At 42.3% G+C, this 13,810-nt stretch overlaps 1 protein-coding gene across 2 annotated transcripts in view; it reads left to right on the forward strand.

Annotated features, from left to right (window-relative positions):
* The window catches only part of LOC111076913 (ecdysone-induced protein 74EF), a 39,522-nt gene extending 26,276 nt beyond the window's left edge, over window positions 1-13,246 (forward strand). Inside the window, exons 4-6 of one of the 2 annotated variants that reach the window (XM_022370964.2) lie at window positions 8,501-8,923; window positions 9,085-9,336; window positions 10,607-13,244. In XM_022370964.2, the coding sequence (XP_022226656.2) occupies window positions 8,501-8,923; window positions 9,085-9,336; window positions 10,607-11,469 (1,538 nt within the window). In that variant the 3' untranslated portion in view covers window positions 11,470-13,244. Of the gene's footprint in view, window positions 1-8,500; window positions 8,924-9,084; window positions 9,337-10,606 lie in introns of both variants that reach the window. The other variant, XM_022370963.2, reaches the window with a different exon arrangement.
* Window positions 13,247-13,810: the final 564 nt, after the last annotated feature.

Here is a 13,810-nt window from a genome sequence, read left to right on the forward strand (position 1 = left end):
TCTTTTATTTGAGGTTTATTTCTATTTCATTTATTTTTCTCACACAAATTCCTAGATGATATATATTTTCCGCTTACAACATTTTCATCTTTTATTTATTTATTTTAACCTTTTTCTTCTGCCCCTTGTAGTCACTCCGTGTGTGTGTGTGTGTGTGTGTCCGTTCCTCATGACTTCATTTTGTGGGGCTTTTGTTTTGGTTTCTTTTCTTAGTCTTACCTTCAACCTTTTGCGGGCCTTTCAACAGAAGCGGCAACAACAACAGCAGCACCACCACCCACCCACACTGTGGCAGAGAGGCAGAAAAAGAGGCAAGAGACAGAGTGAAGCGGTGGCAACTTTCAATTGCGACATGCGGCGACGGAGAGCAGGTCGAGCCGAGAGTCTGGTTACGCTCTCTCGCTGTCTATCTTCCTCTTTGCTGTAAAGTATCTTTACATGACAAACCAGCTTAGCCATGTGTCTGTGTGTGTGCGTTTCTTTATCTGTTGTATGTATGTGTGTGCTCACGATGTGGGAAATAGTGAAAAAGAGCGCAAGTTGCTCGGGCAGACCAGACAGCCCAGACCTCCCCTCGAACCCGCTCTCTGTGTCTTTTTTTCAGGCCTAACGCAAAACATTTTGAGGTAGGTTGGGAATAGATTGGCAACAACCTGAGCAGACAAACGCACACACACGCACACATACACATACAAAACACACACACAGATACAGATACACACATTGAGTGTGCGCGGAAAAACTTAAATTTCTCGTTTCGTGGCAAGAAATTAGCAAATGATTTTCCCATTTTTTTTCCTCAATTTTTTGTTTAACCCAAATACGGTTTTGCCTTAGAATTATGTAAGCTGCTGTCTGCTGCCCCATATAGTATATTGTGGCATATACCAATCCGTCCGTATATCTTTCAGATTTTGTAATCGCTTTGGGCTCTCTTTCTCTCTCTCTCTCTCTCTGGTTGGAGGGTTCTCTTGGCACTGTCTCTGGAGTTGCGGATAGAGTCACAGTCCCCTTATCGCCTTATCGGTTGACTTATTGATTGGCTTCGATAATGAGACAGTTGGCGGTGGGTAAATGGGGACCCCTTCTGAATGCCATTTCTAGATAGATAGATTATGTCAGACCCCCCCCCTTCTCCACCTTTTTTAACGTAACGCAATTACAAAATCGGATTAACGCAATTCGTGATACTATATTGAGCAAAATGTAGACGGAGGGGGGAGGTTGCAGCTGGTGTGCCAGTGTGGCACTGTTGCACATGCAGCTTGTGTGGCGGCCATATGGTCAGTGCAGTTCTCGGATCGGGTCAAGGCCCCAACCCAACGGCTTAAGCTTGTTGCAAAATGTCAGAACAACGGGTCGCATACGTAATGTACGAAACCAACTTTGATTTCATCTGCTACTAAAATAGATACCACAACTTTCTAGGATTATCCAGTGGCCGATTAATGATTGGTTATTGATCAATTATGTTTGGATTTTCCGTGTACCAAAAGCGATTCTCATGCAATTAACATCTGTAGGGCTCCAGGTTGTTGGCGCGTGACAACAGTAGCATTTTGTCAGCCACTAGAAAGTGTTAATTTTGACAAAAACAATGGGCAGTGACAGAATACTTAACGGTTATTAGACAAAAATAAATAGAAATCAATATACTGGGAACAAAAACAACGCAAAATAAGACAATAATACATATACAAGAAAGATTCACTGAAACTGCTGACTCAGAATTAGATTTCAATCAAAAATGTTTATAGGAAATATCGGTAAGACGAAACGCTTACATTCAGTAACTGGTTATGCGGGTTGTAAAAATCCCATATACATATGCAAATCGTTTAAAAGCAATGTATTGCATTTATGGAAACAATTTTTAGCCGAGTGTAAATCCCCGCGAATCAGTTTTAATCGTTTATAAGCTCATTTTCAACTCTAAAGTATATAGATCTATATTCTTATTTATTCCTGCAATTCTCAGTAATTCATATCCACCAAAACATATGTATGTTTTCCTGCTTTCCTTTCTTAAATGATGTAACATAAACACACATTATAATCTACCAAATTCATTTAAAATATACAAAATATAATAATGAAAATAACGAATATGCATTTGGAAAGACATTAAAATGTCGGTTACAAAATCAAATCAAATCAACAATCGCAAAAATAAAAACAAATTAAAAATGCAAAAACAAATTGTGGCTGGAGGCAAATGCGTCAATCTATATGCAACACATATAGGCTCATAACATACATATATACACCATATATGTATACCCTGCAATAAAACACATTAAATATAAATAAAAGTACTTAATGACAAATTAAAAAAGATTTCAGCAAAATCACAAAACAAATGCATATGTATATTTAGCAGAAATTACATTATATTTTCGAGACAGAGAGATAGAGATATAGAGAAAAAAGCAGTCGTAAAAAACAAACGAAAAAAAAGCCAAACAAAAAACAAATTTCTTAATGCGGAAATATTGGGGGAAGAATTTTGTCGCTGTGTATGTGTCTGTATGTATATTAAATGCACATGAGTCCAAATATTTAAGGCAAAAAGGCCGCAAAAAAGGCAAAGAAATTGCCCATTCGTGTCTGTCTGTGTGTTGTGCAAACAATGAGAATTCATGTTTGGCTGTGTGTGTGTTCTGCCTCTGTGGCTCTGCTTGCGTGTGTGAGTGTTTGTGCTTGTACGCTTTTTGGAAATTCAGTCTCAAGTTCAAGGTCTCGCGGATAACGCACACACACACACCCAGACAAAGCAGCGTCGACGCGACAGAAGAGCAGGAACAAAAGTGAGCAACAAGAGCAGAAAACAGCTTTATTCTTTTCATCCATACACACACACACTCACTCACTCACCAGAGGCAGAGGCATAAAAGCCAAAATAAGCAGAAGAACAGGAATTTAGAGAGGAGAGATGGAGAGAGAGAGAGAGTGAGAGAGAAAGAGTACCAACAGCAGGAACAGCAGTGTCAGAGGGAGGCATACTTCTGCAAGTGCGAAAGGGAAAGAAAATGGGAATGGAAGGCGAATGCGGAATGCGAGTGGGAATGAAAGAAAGACAGGGAATGGGAATATAGAATCAGAGTGGGAGCGGGACAGCGACAGGGAATGAGAACTGCGGAATGGGGATCGTGCACAGGCTGTGATGGAAGCGAGAGGGGGGCAGAAAAAAGGGGAAGACACATTTTGGCGATGAGGAGACATTCACCAGCAAAATAAAAACGAACAACAACTAAACAATTGCCAAACAAACACATAAATTATAATATTTAAATATAGAACTTTTGCGTTGTTGTCGCTTTTCTTCACTCCTGTTGCTATCTCCCTCTCGCACTGCTTCTGTTGTGGATTTTGTTTTCTCCTCTTTGCTGCAAGATGCAGTCCACAAAATCAACTTGAATTTTTGCTTTCTTCCACACACACACAGACATTGGAAGTGCAACAAATTGTATTATTATTATTATTGGCAATAAATATATAAATGTGTTTCGCATATACCCATTCCGCTGCCTCATCCCCAATTCCCAATCGCCATCCAAATCTCATTCCCATCCACAATTCGATTCCGGTTTGGCGCAATATTGCGCACAAGTGAAATTATCGATACAAAACCATTTGTTTTTGTTGCTCATATCCTGTTCGAGTAGTACCCTAGGGTATATTCTGTTTGCAACAGGCAGAGGAAACCAGATCATTATCCAACAATTTATTGCCTAATCCGATACATTTTACAGGCAGAAAAGGAACATTTTTAAAATTCCTTGAATGGTGGGCAATAAATCTACCATTTATTTACCGTATTGTAGGGTATCTTGTTGTTGTTTCACGACAATGTCATTTCTATTTATTTACTTTGGGTAATTGTGGGGGCATTTGTGCGGCATACTCGTACTACTCGTACAACCATCCATCCATTAAGGAGTACACAAATAATAGTTTTCTGATGAATAGAATTTGAATATTTAATATATTTATTTAAATTTATTTATGTGCTTTTGTGTGTGGGAAATGGCAGGTAATGATGGATTATTCCCAGGGAATAACCAACTAAATTAAAGTTTAAATAGTACAGGGCTAGCATAACTAAATATTTCTATATGTCTACGAAATGTTTATTATTTAATCTAAACCCACAGCAATGTCTTTTTCAATACGAGCAGACCTTTCAATATTTATTTATTTCATTCATTTTTTCCCATGTCATTCGATCCGCCAGCCTCCAACCACAGCCCCAACCCCAATCTCAAAGCCGTAATCTCTCGGACACCAAAAAACTGTGGAATATGCAATTTCATTCGCTTACTTTCCACTGATTAATGTCTGTTAAAAATATTCAAACTTTTTTATAAAGAAAAAAAGTGAGGCTCAAAAAGTGAATTCTCCTTTAAAGGGGGCGACCCACACACAAAAATTCACTTTTTTTTGTTGCTTACCAAACCGCCCACAAATCAGACAAGAAATGTCGGTCCGAATCGCGTCGCCGAGGCTCATCAAAAATAGGCCAATAACCAAAATGCCATAAACAATTACAAACTCAAGTTGTTGTTGTTGTTGGTGTTGCTGTAATTGTTATTAAGCAGACAGCGGAGCAGCTTCTACCGCTTTCGGAAATGAATGCTACGAAAACTGTAAACAAATTTCGAACGTCAACAATAAAACAAAACTCCTCCGATGACGTCGCCTTATCCACCTTTGAAACACACAACCCAGGCAAAACCAAAAAATAAGAGTGTTAAGCCAAATGCATAAGTTTTAATCGAAGATAATATGCTCTTTCCGTTGGATTATCTATTTGTTGGAGATTGAAAATCTCTTGTGTGGATAATCCACACTTGTCTTACGACAGATGTACGGCTTTCTGCCAAATCTTTTATGTGTACATATACTATCGCTTTGAAGGGAACAAACCAAATACATAGCAGACCTATATTTATCTGTGTGACAAGCATTCCAGACAGAATGTTAGCACCCTCTGGCAAAGGGTATATTGTAAACTAAGCCCACTTGCAGGTGGCACTCGCATATCAGCTTTATAAGGCAACAAACTAATCATACCTACAACAAACAACCAACAAAAGACCGACGATGGCTCGTACCTACATTGACCTACTCTTGCTGCCACGGCAAATACTATGCTGCGCTGTCTGTCCGTTTGTCCGGAACTGTGATGTAACTGTCCCAAAATGCCGCGCACATATCAACGAGCGGCAGTTCAAGTCCAAATTTGTGGCGGGACTAGGGACACCGTCGCCAGCGCTGCCGCTGCTGCTGGCGCTGGAAGTGATTCAAAATTCAACGAAAAGAAATAGCAAAAAAACAGCAACAAAAACATGCACATGACTTTACCGTTAATTTTCTTTGACATGTCTAAGCGTGTCTCAGTGTGTGTGTTGGTTTGCCAATTTCGCTTTGTTTTCTCGTAATATATTTAATTTTTTTGTTGTTTTTTATATGTATTTTTTATATTTATTTTTCTGTGTGCTTTGTTGGCTGTTTGGTGGGATTTCTGTTGTTGTTGGTGTTTTTATTAGACCGCATTTTTAGAGGTCAGCGCACATTTGGCGCAGCATTGCAATGTTTTGTAGGTTTTTTCCTTCTGTTTTTCTGTGCGTTTTTTCTGTTTGTTTATGCACCATTAAAGTTGAACGTTCGTCTGTGGGCCCTGTGATTGCCCCTGGGTCCCACTGTAATAGTGCAGTGAAAGCTTTTGGTAGGAATCTAGAAAAAGGAGAATGGGCTGGGGACTCCTCTCTAATGTACCCTGAATTTCATAGTTTTCTACAGCAAAAGCCTGAGGAAGGAATTTTTAGAGTACATAGGTGTGTGCTTATTGTACATGCAATTGCATGGTTTTCCCAGAAAATCTGTTCTAATCCCACACTAAAATCGCACACCGCTGCGTATGTGTAAAATGAGTACTGTGGCATTACTCATACGCCTAGTATGCCAACAGGAAGTAACCGCACACGTTTCGTACGTGAATGCCTGCCACAGACCAATTGAAATGGAACACAATCATTCTATGTGTATATTCTATAATAAGTGAATTTCCTTTAAATTCGCGGAAAATAATGGCCTGAAACAGAAATTGCACGTGCATTTATTTAGTGAGGTATTTCTTAAGCATTTCCCTGTTCAAATGTAATCATTGAGAGAATCGTTGTCTCTATCTTACGCACTTCCCCTGTGCGGACACCTGCACTCAATTGCGCATACGCAACGTATGCCGTAGACAAAAACACGTGAGACCTGGCACCACCCGTAGCGCATTCAACGACAAACTAAAATAAAACCACCTCGAAACACTAAATATTTATAAAGAATACCATGATACCCTCTACATAGAGAAATAAGAATACAATTATCAAATGGAATTAACAACAGACAGCAGCCATCTAAGCTAATCCCACAGAGATTTTGCATAGTGATTGATTTCCTTTCTTTCTTAACAATATACCTCAGGTACACCGCGATTACAGGGTGTAGGCATACGAAAAATATGGCGGCAAGTGACGGGCATTTCCGACAGCCTCTCGACTTCGACAAGCGATTAAAACTTGAGTAAATAGAGAGCAGGAAAACATAAAGGAAATTCTCAACTCGACGAAACAAACAAAATGTAAAAACTCGTCAAAAATTATACATATATTTATAATTTCCGTTAAAAAAACGTCCAGAGAACTGTAGCTTTTTGGGGCTGCAACAGTGGGGGTGGAACTGTGTGTGTGTGTGTGTGTGTGTGGGGGGCTGTGGATTGCAGGCTGGTGCACAGCTGTTTGGTTGCCGCGCGATTTCCGTGGGGTCCACCTTCTATTACCCCCCGCTCCTTTTCTTTACTTTTTGTGGGTAAATACGCTTTTGTGCCATATTTTATTTTACTTTTTAATATTTCTCTGCTGCGGCTTTTGAGTTTTTGTTGTTTTGTTCATGTTTTTACATGCTTCTCATTCACCCACAACGGAATGAACGGAATAAGCGGAGCGGTGCGCTGCGGTGGGGTATGGTGCGGGCGGGCAGGCAGGCAATCAAAACGAGACGATGTCGGTCGTCTGTATTTAAAAAGCTGTAAAAAGCACACATACACACACAGTAAGAGAGAGAGAGAGAGAGAGAGGGACGTACATGCAATAATGCAGCAAGCAAAGCATAAATTGTAAACTCGTCGTCGCTTCCCTCCCCGCTTCGCTCCTCCTTCTCCCTCTCACTCCTCTCCTCCACCACCACTAACAGCAACAGCAGAGCCGACAAGCCTTGACCTGATTTCTCTTCCTCTCTTGCTGCCAATTGTATGCCTGTGTGTGTTTGTGTGTGTGTGTGCGAGTGAGTGTGTGTGCTTGCAAGCTTCATTGCGCTGCCAGCTTTGACGCTCGCTCGCTGCGGCCCGCCTGCACTTTGCATTTGCCAAAGCGAGACAGCAGTGATGGAATGGGCCGCTGTCGCAGTCGCAGTCTCAGTGTGTGAACAGCTTGACATTCAATGCAATTTTTTCGCTTTTTTGTTGCTGCTGCTGCTTCTGCTGCTGCTGCATGAAATAAGTGAAAATGCACTTTTACTTTTCAGCAACAACAATTACAATAAGAGAGAGAGAGAGGGAGAGTGCCAGTGCCAGTGCCAGAGCGAGTGCAAGTGAGATAGAAAGAGAGATTGCATTGCAAAGGAAAGTGAGAAGCCAATTTTTGCTTGCTTTTCTTTTGCGTTTGCCTTTGCCTCCACTTCTCCTACTTCTTCCTCTTAATTTTCTGCAGCTTTTAACGGTTGTTGCTGTGAGTTCATGGCTCCAAAATTGGGGCATTTCAATTGTTGTTTGCCGTTTGTCATTTGTCGCTTTGTTGTTGCTATTTCAGTCCATTTTATTTTATTCCACACTCTACCCCTCTAGCCAGCAATATTTCTTCCAACATGACATTTCTATGAAATTATGATGCGAATTTTTCGTACTATTATTAGCCCCTTGGACAGACATTTTGACAGCAGTGAAGAGAGGTTGGCGATGGGGTGATGTGTGGGAGCGGATGGGGGAGTGAAGTGCAAAGATTTATGCGAGCGCGGATGAGGTTAAGCATTCCATTAATTGAATGTTGAACGGTGAATGGTTTACTCCAGGGTTGCGTGGAGTGATTAAGAAATCTAATTGGGAGATTTCAAGAGGCCCTTTGAAAATTAAGCTGAAGAGATATGGTCCCCAAGTTTTGTCTACAGTTCTGATACTAGAGGGTAGTTCTGGAACAATCTGAAAGAATTTTATATGAAGAAATTCATATAGATTCGTCGATAAAGATTCCAAAGCTATCCGAGGGCTGGAAGAAACTACTTAGCGTGTTTTACAGCAACATTTGTCATCATTACAATGTACTATATAAATTTATAAATGGTTTCATTCATTCAAGAGTCTTATCTTATATTTAAATATGTATGTACATGCTAGAAATTTGAACCAAGCAAAACCTCTTTCAACAACGTACTTTTTCCTCTCCTTTTTCAGATACCGAAATTCCTATTGTCAAACAATCGACGAGTCCGGCACCACAACAACAACAGCAGCAGCAGCAGCAGCAACAACACCAGCAGCAGCAACAACAACAGATCCTGCAGCAGCAGCACCAGCAGCAGCTTAACGGAACCTCCTTTGCTGGTGCCACTACACTGCTGCACATTAAGACGGAGCAGAACCCGTTGCTCACGCCGCTCCAGCAGCAACAGCAGCAGCAGCAGCATAGCTTACATGGTGGTGCAACGGCCGGTGGCACTAATGGTGGTGGCAATAACGGGAACAACAATAACAACAACAGTGCACACCAGCAGCAACAACCACTGGCCATACCGCACAGGCCCCTGTTGCACAATCTGCTCAGTGGCGGCGCCATCCACAATCCACATCACAGGAACTACACGACGGCCACAACAGGTGAGTGGAAGAGGCAGCAAGGTGAACCACTGCACACGCCCTCGATTCGATCCGAGCCTCATATATCGATTGCTAATTGCCTTCTTCTACTTCGTCTTTTTCTTCTTTATTGTCTTTGGCTTTGTCTTCGTCCTCGTCCTCGTCTCCACCGAATTATGCAGGTTCATTTCCGCCCAGTCCCGCAGATAGCGGCGTGTCCGATGTGGACAGCTCTAGTTCCGGCGGCCAGCCCTGCGCGGACGAGCTGAAGGCACGCCTGGGCATGCCCGCTGCCACGTCAGCAACGGCAGCGGCCGCAGCAGCAGCAGCTGCAGCGGCAGCAGCACACCTCCACACGGGCACCTTTCTGCATCCGAATTTATACCAGAACAATGCGAATTCACTGAGGAACATATGGAATCGCAGTGTTGGGGGTGAGTATACATACATATACATATGTGCAAGTACATATGTACATATTGTATTTGTAGTACTATATAGGGATTTATGTACTATGGGGCACACAGTGGTCAGGTTGCAAGGGCAAAGGTTCACACAGTTCATGATGGTAGAAGGACAATTGGGTGTTAGGTTTATCATAGAATTGTGATTTATGGAAACTGTGCACGAAATATAACCCAAATTCGGATTAGGGAATGAGCTATCCACTCTCAATAGACACATCTATTAACCGACATTGTTGATTGTTATCTGTTACTTGTTGGTGCGGTTGGTAGTTAGAGATGAGGCTTCGCCTGCTCGATTAAAAATCGATTAGCAGGAGCATCAATCGGAGCTTCTGAAATATTTGATTATTCCGGTAATCTCTGTGAGTCTCTGTGGCATAGATAATTCCTTGCTAATCCACCTTCCCGTAATGGAATGGGTGCCATCGCTTAGCTCTTTTTTTTTTTTACGAAAAATGTCAAGCAGGGGGCGAGAGGAAACAACTTACTCACTTACACACTTATAGACACATATGCACAGAGAGGCATCAATTGCAATGAGAATGTGTTGCACTCGCTGCTTTTATGCTCTCTCTTTGCTACTGCCTGTGTGTGTGTGTGTGCGTGCTTTGCTGTATAAAAATCTGTGGTCATCGACACATTGCCTTTGCGCAAATTGTGAAGGTCACAACGACAACGACAGCCAAAGCAACAGCAACAGCAGAGACAGCGGCAGCGGCAGCAGAGGCACCACCAGCAGCAGGCAGCGCCAATGTGGCAATAATGGGGGGGGCTTCGGCTCTCAGAGAGCCCCCAGCAACACCAACGCAAATGCAACCGACTCCTCTCTCGACGACAGAAACGAACACGAACACGAAGACGAAAGCGTGCGTTGCTCTCTGACGTACGTGCCTGTGTGTTGGGGAGAGCAGCAAAGACAGAGAGAGAGAGAGAGAGAGAGAGAGATAGAGCGTGCTGCTGCTGTTTCTCACTTTTGTTTTTATTCAACACCCAGTCCAACCCCCCTGCGACCGACCCCAACAACTGGTGGGGGAATTGGGCAACGTCAACGTTGGCTGCGAGAGCGAGAGCGACTGCGGCAACAACGCCGGATGTAAAAAAAAACTAAACTTAGTAAAAACCATACAAAATTATACCTGTGCCCCATACATACGCACAGTGGGACAGATCAGCCTGTTCAATTTGGAGAAATTTGAACTGCAAATAACATTTTGTCCCTCTGTTTTACTCCTTGCAGTGCCCGACAATTACTATGGCAGCAGTGGAGGCGGTAGCGGCGGTGGCGTCGGCAATCCAGGGGCGCCCGGCACCCCCCAGACCCCCAGCTACCTGACAACGTCCTACTTCAACGCACCGACGCAGCAGCAGCGCAGCTCTGGCGTCAACGGCTATCATTCCCTGCACCAGCAGCAGCAGCAGCAAACGCAGCAGCATCAATCCCAGCAGCAGCAGCAGCAACAAGCGTACGCGCAGCAGCATGCACACTCGCAGCTGGCGCCTCCCTCGCATCCACATCCGCATCCACATCAAACGCAGCAGCAGCACACGCATTCCACAATCGCCAATGCAGCGGCGGCCTCCGTTGTGAGCAGCAGCAGCAGCGCGGTGGCAGCGGCCGCCATGCTCAGCGCCAGTGCAGCGGCGGCGGCCGCCTCACAGAGCGTCATCCAACCGGCGACGTCGAGCGTCAGCTATGATCTCTCCTACATGCTGGAGCTGGGCGGCTTCCAGCAGCGGAAGGCGAAGAAGCCGCGCAAGCCGAAGCTGGAGATGGGGGTGAAGCGACGCAGCCGGGAGGGCTCCACCACCTACCTGTGGGAGTTCCTTCTGAAGCTGCTGCAGGATCGTGAGTACTGTCCGCGCTTCATCAAGTGGACGAACCGGGAGAAGGGTGTCTTCAAGCTGGTCGACTCGAAGGCGGTGTCACGCCTTTGGGGCATGCACAAGAACAAGCCGGACATGAACTATGAGACGATGGGCCGTGCCCTGCGCTACTACTACCAGCGCGGCATCCTTGCGAAGGTGGATGGCCAGCGGCTGGTCTACCAGTTTGTCGATGTGCCCAAGGATATAGTCGAGATCGACTGCAATGGCGTGTGAGGGAGGAGAGGCGATCGGCAGGATCGGGCGGCTGTAAATAGATGTAATCCGAGATCGGTTCAGATCGGATCAGTTTCAGATCGATGGCAATATGTTCTGGGAAGCGGATTAACCGTAATAACCGGCTAGCGGCAATAGTAGCATGGGATCCGATTGGGATCGGATCGGGGCTACGCGAAGGAGGGATGGATTTCCTTGTATATTGTATGTGTTGAGTTTCTTCATTAGGACTAACGCGGAAGAGTATAAATTACATAGATGATAGTCCCAAAATACCCCAGAATTATATATACCCTGTACCCCTGGTCCACAGACACACAAGCAGACCCACGCAGAGACCCTATACATAGGACCTACACATAAATAATGATCTATTCATTGGCGTTAGTGTTGTACTTTTAACTGTAACTTTAACTATAGTTCTAACTGTACGATTAATTAATGAATATTGTTATTATTGGTTATTCTATTAGTATCACTATTATTAATATGATTATTATTATTATTGCGGATGGAATGGACCGACTCTTACTGATATTCTCGATATTCGTGGTACGCGGATGGGATGGTGTACATTCACATTCATAGGAGTACGCGTAGATAGTATATGTATGTATATGGGTACGTGGACGCATAGCTGCAAGAAATTCTTTATCTCTATCCATCTTATCCACTGTATATGAGTATATTTTATGTATTGTATATGCCCCCTAGCCTAATATCATCTTTCAACTGCCTCCCCCAGCCCCCGCTGCCCGAGGACAGGCCAGGCACTGATCAGATCTGGGATCTGGATGTGTCTGTGTTCTGTGTCCTGTTCTTCGGCTAATTGTTTTTGTTGCTTATTTTATTAAGAAGAAGGAAAGAAATTTATTATTTCATAGTTATAGCTATTTCTACGAGTATATTTAGGTTATTTATTTAAGTTTTTCTCCTTACCCCGCTTACACCCCATCGAAAATCCTACCACGCTACACTTCCTAACTGAAGCTACAGTAAACAACCCCACCCCATCTGCACAAACTGGTGGTCTAAACTTTCTTGTAATTATTATTGCATAATTTTCGTATAATTTTACACAAAACTCACAGGAAAAATATAAAAAGAAAGAGCAAAGAGTAAATACATTTTCAGGGGTTTCCACACCCATGGGAACCCGCACTCCATGAGCAATCGCTTATGCAGTACTATCACACCAAAACCAACCACTAAAACTCTTTCGATCTGAAGTCTAATATGTTATTTATAAAGCGTAAACTTAAACGTAAAAGTAAAACGTAACTTCTGTATTCATGTAAACGTCACACTGCCACAAAACCGAGACAAACAGAATCAAGATTTTGACAAATAGTTTCAACAACTGTAAATGCAATAGCAACTGCAACAGCAACAGCAATCCTCAATGCAACACACCCCTTTACAATAATTTCAAACACTGCCCAAATGTGCAATCTCTTTTAAAAGCAAACATGAATAAGAGAGAATTGAAACCAACTCCTAGTTCTTTAATCTACATCTCTATATACTAGTTGCGTTCTCTAAGTACCTTTATCTATTATTATTATTATTATTATTAATATTCTTACGAGTATGTGTACGTGGAATGAAAATGAAATATGAAAAATCTACAATATATCATTTTGTTTATAATGAATGATTGGTTGATTGATTGAATGATTGGATGATGCAAATAAACAAAGTGAGTCTTGAGTTCAACTCTGTTCATTGTAAACATTTTTTATGATTATTTTTTTATTTTTAAATAAAATTATTATTTCAATTTCTGCATGCGTTTTATTTACACTTCACCAACCAACCTCAAACGCGAAACGAGAGAAAACAACCAAGAAAAAAACAAAGAAATAATGGAAGAGAGAGTATGGACAGAGTAGAACAGTAAGCAAATGATATGATACAAATATATGGAACCCGCTACAAATTTGGAATCTAGATATACCTCCCATGAAAAAAGTACATAAAGTTACATAAGTTATAGTATATATTCAAAGTCTATATAGGATAAACCATATTTACGAACAGATCGCATATTTTAGATAAAATCTGATTGGTGTACGAATATTTTGTAGTGGTAAGATGGACAATGAAAAAGAACACACACACGAAACGAAACGACACCACGTCACGAGGTCTCAGTTTATGAGGTTTCCCCACAGATCATGGATTTATAATTAAAACATGTCTATGTCTATTTATTAGATTAAGTCATCGCATCTACCATTACCTAGCGTACATCAGTTATTAGTTAGTTATTAGTGGATACATATTCCCATGTTATAAGGATGCTAAATGTTAAGCACACACCGATACAGAATCGAATCGA

This window comes from Drosophila obscura, unplaced genomic scaffold, assembly GCF_018151105.1.
Source record: "Drosophila obscura isolate BZ-5 IFL unplaced genomic scaffold, ASM1815110v1 contig_30, whole genome shotgun sequence".
Lineage (NCBI taxonomy): Eukaryota > Metazoa > Arthropoda > Insecta > Diptera > Drosophilidae > Drosophila > Drosophila obscura.